The 20,223-nt window shown below is 48.8% G+C and overlaps 1 protein-coding gene across 1 annotated transcript in view; it reads left to right on the top strand.

Annotated features, from left to right (window-relative positions):
• Positions 1 to 20,223, top strand: part of Ctnnbl1 (catenin beta like 1) — a 157,866-nt gene that overhangs the window by 125,182 nt on the left and 12,461 nt on the right. Inside the window, exons 12-13 of the mRNA XM_028786580.1 lie at positions 9,681 to 9,778; positions 12,195 to 12,275. Of these exons, the coding sequence (XP_028642413.1) occupies positions 9,681 to 9,778; positions 12,195 to 12,275 (179 nt within the window). The remainder of the gene's footprint in view (positions 1 to 9,680; positions 9,779 to 12,194; positions 12,276 to 20,223) is intronic.

Below are 20,223 nucleotides of genomic sequence, written 5' to 3'. Positions count from 1 at the left end.
TGTGTGTGTGTGTGTGTGTGTGTGTGTGTGTGTGTGTGTGTGTGTGTAATGCAGGACTAAGGATAGGCAGGACTGAGGACCTGTGGGGCTTAGTGTGACAAGGCCTCTGATGGACAGCAGAGTGTGAGAGCATTCCCACACATCCTCCCTGGCACTCCACTTTGAAAGCTTCGCTGAGGGGAAGTAGCTTGTGGTTTTGTTTGCCTCACTAGCAGAGTTGGGGTGTTCTAATACTTAAGGGAAAGAATTGAGTTTGATTACCGTAGAACTGACCAGGTCACTTGTTCCTTGTTGGGAAATGGAGTAGGTTGTCATGAGAGTGAAACAACATGAGCCATGCAGAGTGCACACAGACACATGGTAGGTTTGCATGTGTGCTGCCATCTCAAGCCCCCACATATGCCTGCCATGTATTGAATATTCAGGGAGAAGAATAAGAATACATGTATTTTATGTGTGTGCCAAAGAGACTATATATAGATGCTCACACAGATGCATCCGTCTTTCCAAGAGTGTTTGATCTGACTGGCATCAATATTCAGCAGGAAGGGCTGAGCATACACATGTGACTCTGCATGGCTTGCCACATCCCTGACTAGGCAGATGTCCATTATCATGAAGTATAAGAAGAGAAAAAATAATAATAAAGGCAGAAGATATAATGCTGTGACTTGATTTGACAGGGCCTCCTGCTACTTCAGCTGCCAGTGCGGACCATGCAGCAGATTAATCTGTATTCCAGCACACCACTGCTGAGGCTGGGATCGATCTAATTAGGATATTTTGAACATCCTGTTTGCATCTAGAATCTTAGCAGAAAGCAGGATGTCTGTCCATCTGGGTAGCTGAAGGGAGGTGGGCAGTGGGCTCAGTACTAAAACTGGATGGCTGTAATTTTAGAGGATAAAACAGCAAAGCATTTGGTTTCCTTAAAACAAAGGCACCGATGGCCTTGGGTGTTGAGTGGAAACAAACGCAGCAGGGCCTGAATTTTAAAGAAGCCTCTCTGGATCTGACCAGGATCTGGGCCTGATGTGTGAAGAACAGGGACCATTTCCATCCTGTTAGAACCCTGGCTGACCTATGTGTGTCTGTCTTCAGCCAACCATTTGGGCTGTTGGAAGGCAGGTGGAGGTTCTCAGGCTGCAGAGTGGCCTGCCAAGTCTGGCGAGATGGATAGCTCAGCAGGTAAAGGCACTTGCTGCCAAGCCTGACAACCTGAGGCAGAGCCCTGGGGGCCCGCGTGGTAGAAGGGGAGAGCCAACTACACACACACACACACACACACACACACACGCGCGCGCGCGCGCACACACACACACACACACACACACACACACACACGCACACGCACACTCGCACACTCGCACATGCACCCCTCTTCAGGACACAGGTAGTTTTACTATTCACAGTCCTACATTCCTCTCTATGGTCCGCTGCTTGCTGTGGTACCTGGCACATAGAAGATACTCAGAATGCTTTCTATCCTATCACTGACCACAACTGGAGAACGATAAGCTATTTTTTTATAGTTCTGCAAATTATGTATTCTCTTTTTAATAAGTGGTTATTATAGCTAAATGTGTTCATTTTTATTGAAAGGTAAGCTCATCTCTGCCTAGATGTGATGTGTCCTTCAGCTTCCATAAACAGCTACTACTTGCCTCGGGGATGTCTGCAGGTCTCCAGAATTGTATATTATTTGGCTTTATAGATAGTCACACCCCAGCACTTTATTTTAATTTATTGTAGGATTAAAGGATAAGAGTGAAGTTGGCCTTGCTCCATTTTAGTGTTAAATGGTTTCTCACCAGGACCCGGGCAGGCAAGCACACTGCAGGGACTGTGGGGCCAGAACAGTGTGGAAGGAGAGAGCAGGGCCCTCTGCATGCACAGATGAGGAAGTCCCGTGAAGATTTTTTTGGTGCGGTACATCTTAGGTTGCCATCTGATGAGTGGGCACTGTATACATTCCCTTGAGACAATGGATTTAACAGATGATGAGTCAGCCTCATCTTACAAACAGGAAAACTGAGGCAGAAAAAACACCCACTCTGAGGTTTAATAGCTAGGGACTGCTGGGGGCAAGATTTGAACCCAAGCCTGGCTGATCCTGAAGCAAGGACTTGAGGCTTGTTTCTCTGCAGGGGACCTGATACCCACTCCTCACCGCCCCCCCCCCTTAGGAGCAGGCCTACCTCTAGGTGAAATGGCTCCTCTCACAGAGTGAGGTGCTGCTACCAAATGCGTACTGGGGCTTAGACCTCACTTACTTTTAAGAAACACTAATCCGTTCAATTTTTTGCAAAATTGTGTACACCAGAAACCTGCTTGGACTCTGTCAGCCTGTGCCAGTCTGGAAAGCCCAGGTCTGAGTGTGAGGAGTTAGGAGCCTTAACGGAGACGCCATCTCTAAGAGAAGTAGCTGCTCAGAGTCCACACAGAAGCGTTCCTCAGATTCTCCAGTAGACTGACTTGAGGGCGGGAGGAAGGGGTGTAGATTGTAGATTCCTGTGTTCCTTTGAATGTGCTTTTAACCTGAGGCAAGTCATACCCTTCCCTAGACCATTGTTTCTATATGAAGAACCCCAGGGGAGGTGGGCTAGAGAGCTCTAGCCCCTTCCAGCCCTGGAAATCATAAAACTCTTTAACTGCCCTGGAAAATCAAACTTTTAGCCTTCTGCACAGATACATGTATGCATCTAGCTCATTGCTAATCGCCCTGGAGAGGCCCTGAGGAGAGTAAAGGGGGAAGGGTGGACCAGAGCCACCCCTCCAGGCAATTTCAGTAATTAGTATAGGAGGTAGCCAGTTGTCTGACTATTAAGCAGGGTGCCCAGCAGGCAGGGAGTTACACGGGCACAGTGTCTATGCTGGCTCTGACATTCCACCAGGATGCCAACCAAGATGCCCACTTCTCTCACCAGTGAACTGAAAAATGTAGGCTTATCTTGCCCTCCCCTTTGTGGGTTCTAGATGTAGAATGTGGGGTGTGTAGATGTGGTGTGGTGTGGTGGATCGTGGTGTGTGTCACCTGTGTGGTGTGTGTATGCAGAGCATGTGTGCATGGTAGGAGGAGATGGCAGGTATGTCTGTGTGTTTTCCTCTGCAGTGGAGCTCCTGCATCCACACGTCCACATTGACAGCTCCGTAGCCATCCTTCACCTCCATTTTATCCTGTCGAAATGACAGAGCAGCTGAGCGGTGCTGGCCAGCAGATAAACCTGTTATCTCCTCTGCTCTCTGTGCCAGCAGCTCTCCCCACCTCCTTGGTGTATGAAAAATTGACACTACCTTCGGCTGGAATCTGTTCTTAGGGAAGCTACATTTATTAGTAGCTAATGAAACCCGTGTGCTAAAACTTGGGGTGGCTGGAGTGTTTCCCTGTGACATGACAGGCCAGAGCTTACAAAAGTAGAAGGAGCATGGGCAGCTTTGGGTTTGCTTGGCTTAAAGCCCTATCAGTCAGGCAGGTGACGGCTTGCTTAGTGTACTGTGCTGGTGGTCAAGGTTTCTCCTGCCTAGACTGGGCTGAGCTGTGGGCATGCATGCTAAGAGGGTGTGGTGTCAAAAATGATCCTTTCATGGACCACATTTCCCTCCTTGAAACACAGTGCTCCAGATGCCTTCCTGGGCCCTAGTAACCCCTGCCCTCTCGGTAAGGTATATAAAGAACAATCCCTTGTAGCTTTCTTACCCGTCAGAATCAGCAGGATTCAAAGGGGGAAATGACTGCAGAGTGAGGTTCTGGTTCAGTATTTGTGGAACTGTAAAATCCAAAGTCTCTTCTTTATTTAGACTCTGAAAGAAATTGCTTCTGGGAAGACTTAATTTCGTAAAGTAGGGAAGACGGGTTGTTATTCGTGTCTTCCTCCATATGGCCTTTTACTTCATTTTAGTCTCATTAAAACTGTGGGGTTTTATAAATCCACATTTATATCACGCCTGTCTTTTGGGCACAAGTGAACCCTTGTGGGGCCTGTTTTTAGGCAGGGTTGGTTTCTGATCTCCTGTCCTCCTTCTTAAGACCCAAGGGGTTGATTATAGAGTCAGGTAACTTTTTCATGCATGGGATCCCAAGCTACCTAACCTCTGGGCTTTCAGTTCCAGATTAACAAGACTAAGATAAAAATAGCACTTTTCTCATAGCTTGGCTGTAAGTTGTATCGACAAAATAGTGTTCTGTCACACATGCACGACAAATGCACGAGGTGCCAACCTGCTCCCAAATAAGACTGGGAAGAAGGATGCCGGAACCAAACCCCGGCCTGTGGCCTCGTGCATGCGGTATAAACATTCTGCCTGCTGAGCTGAGCCTCTAGCCCACAAAAGGCATCTGAAGCAGGGTTAGAGCAGAGCAGTATGCTGCTGCTAAACCTGACTTTGAGTAAGAATTTCTGAAAGACAGATGGCAAACTAAGGAAAGCATTCACAAGATATACGAAGAAGGTAGTTTCCTCGACTTAAAAAGATCCCCTTAGAAATCAAAAACGAAAGCTGTAAGTTGGCAGAAGCAAAACAAGCCTTAGTAAACATGGTCTTATGAGTCAGTCATGTGTTCCTATGGCTGTGCTAAGGAATCCCTGGTAGCATTTGAATCTTGAGTGGGCCTAGGAGGGGGTTTCTCCTTGGAGGGGGTTTCTCCTAGGGGATTTCTGGTACAGGTTAGCATTTGAACCAGGTGGCTGAGTAAAGACCACCCTTACCAGTGTGGGTGGGCGTCACCCATCTATTGAGAACTCCAAATCTTTCTCTGCCCTCAGATGTGGTTCACAGCCCTCCAAAGACTGGGGCTTAGTATATTTGGCCAGAAGTCTAGGGCATTTGGGTTTACAGTGGGACTGCCCCCTTGCTTTCCTAGGTCTTCAGCTTGCAGGTGCCAAGAATAAGATTTCTGAGTCACCCAAGTCAAACCCTCATCACAGGTCTCTGTATTGTAGGGTATTCTGCTGTTCCCTGGTTCATACATGTAGGAAAAGAATGTTGAACAACTGCTAATCAGGGGTGGGGGTGGGGTCTTCCTGGTTGTCCTCACCTCTCTTGGGTAGTGGACATTGTGAGGAAGGGTGTAGGGAGACATACTTAACAGCATGTATTTGTGTATGTATACATATGGTATATCGGAGAGGCGCTCGTGTGCCACAGCCAGCACACACGTGTAAGTCAGGACAACTCTGTGAAGTCAGCTCTCCCTTCTACTTTTATGTGGGTTCCAGGGACTGAACTCAGGTCCCCAGGCTTGCATAGCATGTGCCATCTTTACCTGTTGAGCCGTCTCTCCAGCCCAAATGACATTAACATTTTATGCATATGATTTCCATTTGGGTCACATATTTTATTATAGAATATACTATAAGGGAAAAAACATGCAAAAGTATGCCAACAGCATGTGACTATCATTGCCCTTAGTAACAACAACAACAAATCTCAAACTAGAAGCTACCAAAAATACCCAGAAGGGCAGTTATATTTGGGAACATATATGTATATAATACCAATTTTCTGTTGAGAATGTACAATAGGTAACTTTTTTTTACGGGTGGAAAAATTTCTAGAGTCCCCAGGGTTGGTCTGCAGGAGGAATGGAGCTACTGAGATGGGGTTAAACCGCCCCACTAAATGCACTGGTGCTCACAGGTGATTGCTCTTACTGACGTGTGCCTTACACTCCATCCAGTGGCCTTTATATAGTTGGATCCTGGCTTAGAATGTTCTTTCCTCTCTGCATGGTTGCCAGGATTGGGATTCTCAATTTTGTTTTCCAGTGGGAAGCATTAGGCAGATGTGCTCTGCTCCCAAGTGTTCCATGCCTACCAAGTTGCTGTCACCTACCTGACACACTGTGCTGTGGTTGTCAATCTGTACTCTCTACCCTTCAGCAGCTCCTTCAGGTTAGGAATCCTGTCGTTTGGAGCCCTGAGCACTCACTTCTTGCACATGCAAAGCTAAGTAGTGAATGGTACATCTATCATCTGAAGTTGGGATCATACAGACCTCTGGCACCAGCTAGTGTGGGGATGAGCCACTTTGCTCTGGGCCTGGGTTTTTCCATCCGTGTAGAAAGTGGGTTGTCTCAGACACTGCATGAGAACTGTCTAATGTTCCCTCTCTCTCCTTCTGTGGCTGTCAGATGCCTTATACGTAGATATACATGGAGGTTGTTCCCAGCTGCTGTGCTAAGTAATTTCAAAGTTTCAGGCCTGAGTATACAAGATTCACTGCATTCCTTATGGCTTGTCTCACACCTGTTCACCAGCTGAAGGGATCAGAGTCCCTGCTCAATCAGCCTTGAGTAGCAGAATTGTGGGTATCCCACACTCTACCTTCTGGTCTTTTCTTCTTGGCTAATTCCAAGCTCGTCCTTGCTTCCCTCCCCAACCCCCACTGTGCCTTCAAAAAAAAGAAAAAAGTCCTACTTATGCTGCTAAGAAGAGTCTTCTTGGTTCCTTGTAACCTGGTTCTTCCTGTTCAACATCCACACCAGCATGACTCTGAACCTTGGCTGGGTACTGCACACAAAGTATGAAGGCATTAAAAAGATATCCAGAACTCAGAAATGGTCTGTTTGGGGGCCCACCACCAGCTCTGGCTGTTCATACAGAGCGCCTGCTTCCTTCCTGTTCATTTGCCAAGGGTTCCCAAAACACCTGCTGTATATGCCTGACTAGGATGGGAGCTGCAGCTAAGCAGTGACCAAAGCAGACTGGAGTCCTGTCTTCAGGCCATGTATGTTCTAACTGAAGGGAGATGGTGGTCAGATCAGTAAACATACAGCATGTGATGAAGAGAGAAGGAAGGCTCAGTGAGACTCGAGGACTACCCGTGTTAGAGCTTTGCATTTTCAAAGAGTCTGGACAAAGGAGTCTAGTGGAGAACATTTAGGCCCCTGAATCTAAGAGTAAGCATGGGGTACCTGGTGGAGCATTTCTGGCAGAGGCCTTGAGGCAGGAGCACCTGTGTCAGAAGCAGACAGGCAGATGTCTGGAGCCATTGCTGAGAAAACACCGTGGTCTCTGTGAAGACTATGCCCGAGGACAAGGATGGAAGCAAGGACACCTGCTAGCAAGCTATGGCATATCCTGGATTGGGATGAGGGTGTGTCAGACTAGAGTGGGGGACAGTTGTGATGGTGTAGTGCTGGAGTCACATCTCAAGGGAGAACTTGCAAGGTGACTCCATGAAGGATCTGCTGAGGGGCTTGAGAAGCTTGAGAACCTGGTTACTGTGTGGTAAATGGAAGGGGAGCAGGGTCTTTCTATAGGCTCTGTAGGATGAACATACCTGTCAGACAGCTGTGTGGGGAATGCAGTAGATTGTGTGACTCAAATGGACATTTAAAGGGCAGGCATGTCTGGCTACAGGTTCAAGTTTGTGAGTCTTAGCATGTAAATGGTTTCCAAAGACATAAGACAGGATGAACACAGCTCTGCAGATGTCTGAGAACAGAGGAGTCTGGTTTTATGTTGGGGACCTTTAGAGGCTTAAGTGTTTGGTTTCAACCAAGACAAGGGACTGAGGGACATATTTTACATACCAAAGCAGACCTGGCCTCCAGGTTCTCCCAGCATCCCTCAGTCCCTACCTGGTATACCCTGCCCCCAACCCGGCACTTTCCAGCCCAGGGCCTGGGCTGCTCTTCCCCCAGAGGCTCTTCTCTTTATAATCCACACATTTGGTCTCTCTCCCTCTTCTCTCTGCACACACTCCTTTTTCTCTCCCTCTCCTTACCTGCCTTTCCTCACAGCGACTTCCCTGGCCTTGGTCCTTGGGGCTAGTAAAATCCAGCTTCCCAATAAACCTGCCTTTAATATAATCTAATCTGGTTTGAATTGGCTCATTTCACTGGTGGTGGAGAAATAGCCCATCAGATGGTGCCGAAACCCAGAAAAGTTGAGTCCCCAGGCCAGTGGCCCTGGTCTTTCCTGGCCACATAGGGACCACTTCTGTCCCTCTGTCCTGGTGGACACATCATTTTTTCAGACTCTGATTACCCATCCCCAGCTACTGCCTATCTGGGTTCAGGACCCTCTGGGCTCTCTCTACTGAATGGAGGTCATGCCAGAGTTAGTTCCATTCCGAACAAAGGCTAGGTCTCTGTTTTGGGGCGACCTCTTATTTGAGGTTACCGCCAACACCGATTCAGTAAGGACATATCCAAGCACAGGATGCCACAGGCTCGTGTGGGATGCTTCCCAGTGAGTCTGTGAAGTTCACAGTCACAGAACACAGAACTCTGAGTAGTGTCTGCATGGGAAGATGCTCCTCAGTTGCCAGAGGGCTGCCATGCATGCTAAGCAGTTTCTTCCCATTTAGTTTTACTTAATTATTAAATTCTCTTACTTGTCTGGGTAATGTCTCCATGTATGTCTGTGTACCATGTTTGTGCCTGGTGCTTACAGAAGGGGAAGAGCAGCCAGTGCCCTTAACCACTGACCCGTCTCTTCAACCCCCCTCTTTTTGGTGTATGTCTACATGCGTATGTGCCAAGTATGTGTGGGTGCCTAGGAGAGCACAAGAAGGTGCCGGATGCATGGAGCTGGAGTTACATACAGGGGTTACCAGCCATCCCGTGTGACTAAGAACCGAACCTTGGTCTTTTGAAAGAACATTGAGCACTCTTAACCTCTGAGCCATCTTTCCAGCACCAGCAATTTATTTCCAAGTAAACTTGATCATTTCCTTACAGGTAGGGATCTGGGACCTCCCTTTCAAGGTCATTACTGAAGAATTTTAAGTGGGGGTGATGCGGTGTGCTCACATGTGTGAGCCATGGTACACGTATGAAGCTTGGGGGTAGAGGGTGCACGTACATGTTCACATGTGTGGGCCATGGTACCGGGGTAGATCTAGGGGTCACATACATGTGGGGGCCGTGGTACAGGGGTAGAGCTGGAAGATATCGTGGGTGTCAGTCCTCACGTTGTGCTTAGTCTGAGACAGTCTCTTGTTTGTTCCTGTCCCTTCCTCCTATCTCACTGCAGAAGCCCTGGGTTACAGGCATGCCCTACCATGTGAGGATTTTATATGGATTCTGGAGATATGGACTCGGGTTCTCATGCTTACACAGCCGCCGCTTACCCACTGAGCCGTATCCTGTGGTTGTCCTCTCTGCAGGGATGGAATAGAGGTTTCTGAGGGAGCTGCTGAGCTGCAGTGGCACAGGAGGGTGACACAGTGTGAAATGCTCCCCTCAGCATCAAGTGGGGGTTAGCACAGCAGAGTTTGGGCACCATCACCCTGCGTATTTCATTCCAGGGCAGTTGCCAGGGAAAGTTACAAGGCAATTTGAGAAGTGACAGACATTTCTTATTTATCGTTCACTCATGTCCTGATGGTATTTGTATTCTGTTCACGGGTCACTTCTGTAAGTGGGGGATTAGTTTGAGGTTGTGTTGTGGACAATACAAGTCAATTAATTCCCAGTAAGATAGAAGTTGTCACCTCCCTTTGGTCTCCTTGCTCACTCTGTCCTTGAGAGTGTCATCATTCTGACTGTATCTGTGTGGCTCGCCAAGATCAGTTCGGTTTTCTGATGACACCGTTGACGCTCTTGTCTTATTAATCAATAGTCTCAGTCAGCGATGCCTCCTTTCTCCTCCTCTGATAGAGCAGACGGGCCTGAAGAGGTAGTAATTACTGCTCTGATCTCAGCGTGTTCTCTTCTCTCCTTCCCACCCCAGAGCATGTCTGTTCGATCCTGGCTTCTCTCCTGCGCAACCTGAGAGGGCAGCAGCGGACCCGGCTTCTGAATAAATTTACAGAGAACGACAGTGAGAAGGTGGGTGACTGTCACCATGCAGATGTGGCCAGGAGCAGAGTGATGTGAAGACAGCCCCTTACCTGAGAGCACTGTGCCAAGTGCTTCTGCCTTGTCATACCTTCACCAACATGTGGGTCTGTTTCATTGTCTCTCGAAGGTTCTTACAAGTCTCCATGTTTGTGTGCAGTGTACTTTCCTTGGAAAGCAGTACCTCCTGAGTGGCAACAGTGGACACTTGGGGATAGAGGAGACTTTCAGAGGGTTCAGGTCAGGGTGTGGTGGGTGCACAGCACAGCCTGGTGATTGAGAACACCAGCTTTGGATTCAGAGGTCTGGAGTTGAAGCTGGTTTTGCTACTTACAAGATACATGGGCTGCAGACATGGCTGCGTGGATAAAAGCACTTGCCATGTAAGCAGACCAGACTTTAGATACCCAGAATCTATAAAAAGCTGGACAGTTGTGGCCACCACTTGTAATCCCAGAAGCCAAAGACAAGAGATCCCAGGGCAAGCAGGCTGACTGGTAACCAGGCTAGCTGGGGTCAGTGAGCTTTGGCTCAGCAAGAGGCTTTGCTTCAATAAGCAAAGTGAGAGCAAGCAAGGAAGACACCTGGCATCCTCCTCAGACCGCCACATGCAGAAAGAGGCCGCCCTGAGCCTCACTTCCCTCAGCTGTAAACTGGAGACATTGGTGTTCCTCCTGAAGACTTAGGAGTCAGGGTGGGTGATGAGATGAGCTCTCACTAGGTTAGTGATTCCCAACCTTCCTAACACTGCAGCCCTTTAATACAGTTTCCTGTGTTGTAGTGACCCCAACCATAAATGTATTTTTATGGTTACTTCATAACTGTAATTTCTGCTATGAATTGTAATATAAATAGATATCTGATAAGAGACCCCTGTGAAAGAGTTGTCTGACCTTCCCAAAGGTGAGAAAAGACCTGAGAAGGTCTGAGAAGGAAATGCTGAACAGCCTCAGGTGAGCTGTGGAAGCTGGTGATGATTACCATGCTAAGTGAGAGTAACTTCATGTTGTCATTTCTCAGCAGCCATTCACTGAGCCACTGCTGTGGGGTGGGGAACTAGCAGCCACCTTTGCTGCACTGTACAGCTTCCTGTGAAGCTGTAGTTGTCCTAGGGTCCTTGTCATTCACTCTCAGTAGGAAACTGAAGCTTAGAGACATCCTAGGACTTTTCCTAGGTCATGCCACTAATACTACCAGAGCTGGGACTTGAACCCAGGTTGCTGAGCATGGAAACCTATACATCTCTTCACACCCTGTATGATAGGCAGTTCCATAGGAGTAGAAAAAGGAAGACTCAGAGTCCCCTTTTAACACATGATGACTACTTCTGCTTGTAGCCACAGTAGGGCTGGGGCACAGTCTTCAGAGGATCTTGTTCTGCCTCTTTGAGCCCACCTTTAGCTGTTCGTGCTGCCCAGTAGCAATGTACCGTAGCACAGAGCATCTCAGCAGTCACGACTGTGTTCCAGTCTCCACACATTTGTAGGAAGAGTGAGATCACTTCTTTGTTATCTGATATGGTTTCTCGTGGGTTTAAAGAAATTACGGACATAGAAATATGTGGAGGGAACTGCATAAACTCACCAAGTCACCATTAGCTGCCAAGGGTGGGGGCTGGGGTGCCATCTGCCTGGGGTGTCAGTGGCTATGTTGTTGGAGCAACATGATATCAGCTCCTGTGCAGAACAATACTGCTTGCCAGAGAGCTGAGGTGGTGCCAGCCAGGCAGATAGGTCAGAAGTCTGGCCGGAATCATGGCGGCACTTTCTGTCCTTTGAAGGTCTTGGGGAAAATGAACCTTTCCAAACCCACTCAGTGTCCCCAGACTGTGTTCCAAGATGGCTTTGCTAAGCTGAAAACTGACTCAAGTTATTTCTGAACAGACGTCAAAGTCTTTTCTCAAATTACTGAAGGAGTTTTTCTGGCACTCTCTTCCAACTCAGAAGCAACTAAAAAGATTTTACTCGGGCATTTTTTTTTTATTATTATTGAAAAAAAGATCAGCTCTGGGGCAGAATCTGAACATGAAAGGTTTCAGTTGGAAAAAAGAAATCTAAGTTCTAAGTGAATATCAAGTATGTAACTTCAAGCACCTTCTCTTTGCAAGAAGGGATTCAAATGTTTACTTATTTATTTGGTGTTAACAACTAGAATTCTCAGGAGTCCCAGAGGGGCCGGCATGAGGGCCCCAGAGGGGCCTGCACTCTTTCTTTGTACCGGGGCACGTGTTCAAGCTGATGCATGCTGGGTGAGGGCTGTGTTCTCAGCAGCACCTTTCTGCTCTGAGCATGTCCCTGATGTTCATCCCCATGTCAGAGTAGTGGTGTGGGCCTTCCTTTGCAAGCAGTGACTCTGAAATGGGAAGTGTGCTCATCCCTCCTCACCCCTGCCTCTGCCTCTCTTTCAGGTTGACAGACTAATGGAGCTGCATTTTAAATATCTAGGTGCAATGCAGGTGGCTGACAAGAAGATTGAAGGAGAGAAACATGTATGTACCCCTGCCTACTTGTTGACAATTCCTGACACACACACCATTCGGTTCCTTGTGTGTCTCCTCTACATAGGACGGGTAGGGCAAAGGCCGTGGGCCGCCTAATGCCATGAGAGCAGAGCCAAAGACTGCTGTGGTGTGCATACATATTAGTTACTGTTATTGTTGTTTTGATCAAATGCCTGACAAGTTACAGGAGAGGCGTTCATGCTGGCTCACAATGTGAGGCTGTACAGTCTGTCTGTCTGTCTGTCTGTCTGTCTGTCTGTCTGTCTGTCTGTAGGCATTGCAGCAGCAGATTGAGGCAGCCCATAACACTGAACCTGGGCTCACAAAGCAGGAAGAGGCAAACCTTGGTGCTTAGCTTCCCTTCTCCTCTTTATTCAGTCTTTATTCAGACCACAGCCCATGGGATGATGCCAGGTGGATCTGCCTTATAAAAACAACCTCACACTCATACCCAGGTGTGCGTCCCACAGAGGCTCTAAGTCCAGTTAACTGGGAAGATTAACAGTCACAGTATAACTCCCTTCAACAAGTGGTGAGCTTTTAGGATGGATGTAGGACTGGCCAGGGTCATCCTGGGAGTCTGGGACAAGATCCAAGACAAGCACAACTCTCAAGTGCCCAAGGACAGTGCCAGGACTTGGTACCGTGGTGACCAAGTTGTATTGGTCAGTTGCTGGCTGACATTGTCCTGAGGAAGTTGGGGGATGTGATTCTAAGGAAAGGGATCCCAGAGTAGGTGAGCAGGAGGAAGCCAGGAAGTCAGTAGATCCAGCTTCCCATATGCAGAAAGCACATGGAATAAAGGCTCCATCTCTGTGGCCAGGCCAGGCCCTAGGCTGGCATACCTGGTCCTGTCTTCTGGTCCTGCAGCTTGCTAAGGACCCAGGAAACCCATGAGCCTGGCTGAGTTTCCTTCTAAAGGGGCCATGCCTACTCTTCTGTTAGCTGCTGCCCTCCCCTGCTTCTCCCTGCCTCTGTATCATTCAGTCTCCTATGCCTTACTTAGCACATATCTTAAGTAGAGCAAGTTTTTACCTTTGCCTATTGTCCAGTCTGTGTTCTAACCTGCGGACACCCCCGTGTGTAGCCACAGTACAGTGTGAGACCTTTCCTGCTTTTTGCAGTCTGCAGAAGCCCCAAGTTTCCTTGTGCTCTTGATTTTCTGGATCTCTCACTTCTCACTTTGAAGAGACCCTCAAGGCTTTGGAGCCTCTCTAGCAGGAATGTTGGGCAGAGCTCTGCTCATGTGCTCTGCACAGCCAGGCTGGAGCTGGGTGAACCGAGGAGCCTGAGACTTGTGTCTTTGCCACTTCCACTCTCGCACAAAGCACAGGTCCGCCTAGGCAGAGCAGTAGACTGTAACTCTTTCACTCTTGGACCTGTGATCTCTAAGCCCAGTCAGTGCTCGGGTGTTTGCTGATTGATTGGATTGATTGATTTGAATTGATTGGTAGGGACTTCTTCTTCACACAGAGATACAGCTGCAGATACAGGCTGAGTCTGTAAGTGCTGAGCTGGGCTTCGGTACCTAGGCACGCTCCTCACCCTCCTTCATTCCATCTGGTCCCTGAGGAACTGACAGAGTGCCACAGTAAGGGAGCCTTTCTTTGTGACAACTAGACACAAATGAAGATTCTCTAGGTCTGTGTGGGAGCAGCCATGACACCACCAGAACTCCAGCCCTGCCACGGCTCCTCATAGAACCTACTGGAGCACATTTCAAGTGTTTTACTTGTTTTTACTGGGAGGCAGATACACCATCTTGAAGTCACTACGGGTCATGACTTGTCACTGTTCCTCGTGTGGCTCCTAGGTCCCTTTAGCTTGGTGTTTCACTTAATGGCACAGCCAGGTGCCTTGTTAGAGGTGGAGGTACACACTCCAAGGAAGACAGTAGGCATTGAGTGTTGGGGGCAGCTTGCATGTCGCTGCTGGGGTCCTTGGTGTGCTTCCCCAAAGATGATGCATTATCTGCATTGAAGAGGGTGTGGAACTGGTTTGCACTGAGGCAGAGCAATGGCTGCAGCCCCACCCCCCAGCCTCCAGAAGGCTGCTGTGTGCCACCGACTCAGGCCCTGCCATTCGCTGACAAACAGCTGTGTCCTTGATGCCAAGGCCATTTTGCTGGGCACTGGCAAAGGCTCCCCGGCCGTTAGTGCCCAGCAGCCTCGTGCTGCTCCACGAGCCAAGGCAGGAGGGGCACACTGGCAGGAGGCGTTTGCTGCCAGCACTTGGACTGTCTTGGCAGATGAAGCCACCTCATGGGTCTTGTGTCACAAAGCAACACAACCTCCCTTTCACCCCTTCCTCCTGTTGTCCTCTCTCTTAAGTCATAAACAGCTGCTCTCCCTACTCCCAGGACAGACGTTCTACCAAGTAGGAACTCCGCAAACATTGCTAATGTAAACACTATTTCTAAGGCATTTGGATGACAGTGACCCTCAGATTAGTAAAATGAGTGTCTAATATTTCACTAAGCCTGCAAGGATGCTCGCTCTAGATAACAGTCAGATGTTGGCTTTTCAGTCTCTCTAAACCTAACCCTTTTCTGAAAACCTCCATTTCTCTGAGTGCAGTGCATTTGTATGTGGTTTGCACTTAACCAAGATTCAATGGAGAGAACCCAGTCATTTGGCAAATGTTGATCAGACTCCTGTTCTGGGCCAAGTGCTGGACCAGGCACTGGCCAAAGATGAGAGGCCCAAGTACCACTTAGAAAACCAAGTGTGGTGTGTGCTCTGACTCTTCCACATGCACACCAAGTAGGGGTGGGGTTTTTCAGTCTACTGCCAGGCCCTGGAGAGGAGGGGGAGCCAGGGAGCTCGGTTCAGAGCCTGACTCTCTGCTCAGAACACATAGCCTCACTGCCCTGGCCTATTTTTTTTCCCGTGGAGGCCATTTGTTTTTTAAGGTGTTTCAATTTTTTTTCCCTTCCCTTCTCCCTCTTGCTCCAGCCCCACTCACTCTAGACCTCCCCACCTTGCTCCAGGCCCCCCTTGCTCCAGGCCCCACTCTCTCCAGCTCGCTCCTGCTCACTCCTGCTCACATGGCCCAAAGTATACTGTAGCTGTCTTCAGACACCCATATGAGGGCATCAGATTTCATTACAGATGGTTGTGAGCCACCATGTGATTGCTGGGATTTGAACTCTTAACCACTGAACCATCTAACCAGCCCAGGTGTTTGAATTTTTGTGCTTGCAGAAATTGGGTAGGTAGTGGTATAGCAGAAGTGATGCCTTGCCCAACACCCAGGAGACAGGCAGAGAGCCTCTGTTCCCTGTTCCCTGCGAGGTCCTTGAACTCCCAAAGTTGGTCTCTGTCTCCCTACACCTCCAGCTCTGTCCCCTGCCTTGAGTCTTACAGCTAGTGCCTCCTGCAAGGTCAGATCTCATTAAATATGTGCCCTCCTCAGAGACGTATTCATAAAGCCCCTCCCTTCATGGCTGGTAGGCAGTGTACTTGTTTGCTTCCTCTGTGCCTGTCTTTTTGTTGTTGTGGTTGGTTGGTTGGTTTTGGTTTTTTGAGACAGGGTTTCTTTTTTATGTGGCCCTGGTTGTCCTGAGTTCACTCTATAGACCAGGTTGGCCTTAAACTCAGAGATCCACCTGCCTCTGCCTCCCCAGTGCTGGGACTAAAGGTGGACACCATCACCACCCCAGCATGGTCTCCTCTAAGCCCAAGGAAAGGACCACTGCTCCTTGAGGGAGTTCGTTGTCTGCTGCCCCCCCCCCCGGGTTGTTAAGAAGGATGGAGGGTCTCCCTGCCTCTATGTTGTTCCGTAACTTTCATTCCTGTATTGCTTCGTTTACAAACAAAGCCCCACCCAGCCCCTCTCATTGAAACACTTAAGTACACACAAGTAGACTGTAATGCAGTGTTTGGTTGGTAGTGTGTCTTGTTTGGTTTTGTTGCTTGCAGTGTTAGGAATGGAAGCCAGAGCCTTCCTTGCACATGCCGGGCAAATGCTCTCCCATGGAGCACATGTCCAGTCCTGCATCTGTCTGCACTAAGGAAACACATATGTGCTTAGAAGCACGCACAGGACTCCTCCAGCACTAGATTATTTTATTCATTTTCAGTTCATAGTATATTACTACAACAGTGTGTGTAACTAGCAGAGAGCACTGTCCATGCCTTGGGCTGGTTGGTGCCCAATGTGTCCGGCTGTACTCGGTGTCCTTGAGATCCAGAGTGAAGTTGGACATACCCCAGGGGCTCCTGGTTAACAAGATTTGAACTTTTAAAGGCCGTGTAATGCTTCCAACTCTTCCAGCAAGCAGCAGCCCTCGTGATCAGTAAATATCCAGGGCGCTTGTCTCAGCAGATTTCACTGGGCTCCCCAAACAGGCTGAAGCCCAGAAAAGACTAGGATCCCTGTGGGTTCAGCGTACAGAAGCTGCCTTCAGAAGCAAGACGTAATTAGATAGGTGCTGGCAGGGATTTCTGAAAGAGGGAGGAGAGCCTTAGAGAGAGGCTTTTCTTTCTTAGTTCCTGGGAAAATTATACTCAGCAGGTTTATTCAATAAAGTGTTCTCACCACATACTTCGCACCGTAATGACTTACAAATTGCATGCTAATTTTGCCACAGTTAAATCATTCCAGGCTTTATCCTGCAAAGAAAAAGATGGACTCTAATGAAACAGTATCCACAGGACTTGATATCTTAAGCAGACTGGCTGTTTCTTCAGCATCCAGAACTTGCTTGAAGATATGGGTGGACATGTGGGGTACGTGACCCTGAGCTCCAGGTGGAGATCTGGCTTCCACTGTTAGATGAACTATGCTGGAAGCTTCCTTCCAAAGCAAACTTTAAAGAAGAGAGCGCATCCTGCTGAGAGTTCCTCTCAGCTCATCTTTAAACCAGTGCCTCACAGACTTTCCCAGCCAGTGAGTTTGCCAGTGGAAGCTGGAGAGAGAGGGAGGGCTTCATGGCGTCTTTTCCTGTCTCCTACTTCCCTCTTTGGACGCCCACCGTTTCAGCCACGGCCCCTTTGGTGTCTCCTGTTACTCTGACAGTCATTTCCAATCAGTCACTGAAGAGAAGTCAGTGGGTCTGAGTTCTGGATCCACACCTCTGTGCTTGCCTTACAGCATGGTCCTGAGCACTGTGTTTTGCCTTTCTAAACCTGAGTGCTCACTCAGTGAAGCTAACATCTCACCTCCTGCCACCTCCCAGGCCTGTTGTAGGGTTTGCAAGGATCAGGGCTGTGCCAGGGCCTCCCATACCCCTGTAGGCTCACAGCCAGGTGTCACTTAGAGGCTCTTCTGGCTCATTAAGTGCAAACCCAAACCATGGGGTCCCTAGAGTGGGAACACCTTAGGGCCATTCACCAGTGTAACCAGTCAGACCCTGGAAGCCATCTGCTGCTTTGTGCTGTGCATCCACTAGGCACGCTCTACCTGCAGTGGCTCCCACCCCCTTCTCACTGCCACAAGCCTCATCGCAGGTGACCATAGTCTCTTCCTTAGCTCTCACACAGAGCCACCTAACTAGTGTCCTTAGCTCTAGGAGTTTGCCCTGTGGGTCTTTGTCACCCTTACCCAAAGAATATCTAAGTGGATATTTGCTTAGACCATTCCCAACAAACTCACACACACACACACAGTCAAACCAGTGTTATTGTGATACCATCACCTTGTAGGTGAACATAAACCAGATGCTGCCACATCCCTCCTCACTCATCACTACATGAAGAAGCCACTTGTTCCTTCCTGGACTCATGCTTTCTCAAATCTGCCAGAGCCAGGCATGGTAGCACACATCTATAATCTCCGCATTTGGGAGACTGAGGCTAAAACACCTGCTGAACACGTCCCCATTGTGTCTGCAGCATCTCTTCTGCACCTTCCTCTGCTGCAACTGGCTGCCTCTCAGTAGCCTTCTGGGCTTGGGTGTGTAGATAGTCATTAGATGTGTGGGTGTGGAGTGCCTGTCATACCAAGCAACTGCAATAGTATTCTCCCTCGGTTCTTAGAAAAATCCATCCCTGAGAAAGCCTGGAGCTTTTCCTTGGTACCTAAGCATCTGCACTACAGCCTCAGAATGGAGATGAAAGACTTGGGTCACAGGTTCTGGCTCTGCCTCCAGCCTGTGGACCACAGTACCTCCCTTGAACTCCCTGCTTCTCTTTGCTCACTGGCAAAAGCATGGTATAAGATCTTGCACGAATAGGCCCCAGCTTAAGAGAAGAGACTGTTCGTCAGAATTATTGTCTCAAGTGGCTCTGGCCTCCGTGCTGGTCCATCTTTCCTCCAAGCCAGTGCAGTCCTCACCGGTAGTGCTGCTTGTACTTTCTCCCCCAGTAGAATCATCATTTTTTGATAATATCTGCTATGATAGGACCTCTGCCTCTCAAAACTGGTTGGTTTGTTCTCTGTTGGTAAAATGAGCAGTTGGTTGGTTGGGATTTGTTTTTAGGGGAAAGAAGGCACCACAGAACCAAGGAGTCTGCTATAGCTAGGTTAGCCACCAGCTCTGCCACACAGTAGAAAGTGCCCTTTGTTGTAGGAGGAGTGAGGCCATCTGTGGGAACCTGGCACATGTGAGTGCTGTGTGTCGTCAGCCTCTTCCTTATGACTGGGGCCCTGGACTGAGAGCCATAGATTCTTATGCACACACACCCTCAACCCCAGATTCCTACACTATTTCCCAGCCTCAGCTTCCCCAATCCAGAGGACAGGCTTCTAGGATCCACACCCTATTTTAGAGACATTTGGAGGAAGGGCTTTATTTGGGGGCATTTGCATTTCTCTTGTCTCCTTTTACCACTTACAGTTGGGGCTGCATGTGGAGGGTTCACAGCCACCTCCTTATGACCGTCCCCTTGCCTCAGCCAGAGACAGCTAGCTCGCTACCTGTCAGGGCAGATGAGAAATGCCATCCTCAGAGCACTCCAAGGGATTGTGACCAGAGAGAGACAAGAGAAACTGGTGGTTTGGTTTTGCTTCTAAAGACAAGTTAACGTTTAAGTGGAGATGCAGCTGAAAGAGAGAACATGCCAGCCTGCAGTAATAGCACCTTGACGCTCCACATTCCCCTCCGTGGTGTCTGTGGCGAGGAATCTGTTTATTTTAGCAACCCTCCGACAGGCTCCTGCTGCTGGGAACTGCAATCTGTTCCACTTACAGCACACCATTCACTCAATTACCATCTAAGACTTTATCCCAGCCCTCGTGTACAGAGTGAGCAAAACAAAGCCTAGCAGGGTGTCTTCCCACTCAGTCTCCCAAACTGAATATGGAATCTTCTGGTCTAGCTCTAGTTTCTCCTCCCCCACCTACCATGCTTTCACACGGTCCCATGTGTGCCAGCCCAGCATTAAACTCTGTTGTGTAGCCAAGGATTGTCCTCAGTTTCTGGTCCCCTGCCTCCACCCCTCAAGCGATAGCCATGCAGGCCTAGGCCACCATGATAAGATGGCTGAAATTCAAACCCAAGGGCTTCGTGAGCATGAGGTGGGAAGTACACACTCTCCAACTGGGCTACATCCCAGCCCTCCTCTCATTTCTAAACATCTTCTTTACTTGGAGAAAGGCAGGCCAAGAATCCCTGTTTAATGCTCCTGGTTTACAGTAATTCCCGTATAACTTAAAGACAGTGCCCAGATACTCATCCACTAATGCTGGAGTGGGTCCATGCTACTAAGACGATGCTCTTTTACACTATGAAAGGGAACACAGGCTTGGAGCTAGTGTGTGGGCCTCTCTGCCCTGAGCTTCCAGTGTGGAATGTGGATATAGTCATAGGTCATACCTCTTGGGGTTCAGAGGAAGAAATGTGATTCATCCAGGGCAGCTTGGCATTCAGGAAACTGGCACTTTTGCTGAAAGTAGACAGACTAATGGAAAGGCCTCATACCAGGGAAGTGTGCTGAACTCTCCCACTGAAGGTCTACGATAGTCACGTGATATGTCTCAGCCTTTCCCTCCGGAA

The sequence above is a fragment of the Grammomys surdaster genome, unplaced genomic scaffold, assembly GCF_004785775.1.
Source record: "Grammomys surdaster isolate TR1022 unplaced genomic scaffold, NIH_TR_1.0 125561, whole genome shotgun sequence".
Classification (NCBI taxonomy): domain Eukaryota; kingdom Metazoa; phylum Chordata; class Mammalia; order Rodentia; family Muridae; genus Grammomys; species Grammomys surdaster.
Note: the sequence above shows the minus strand (reverse complement) of the source record. Positions and strands in the feature narration are given on the sequence as shown.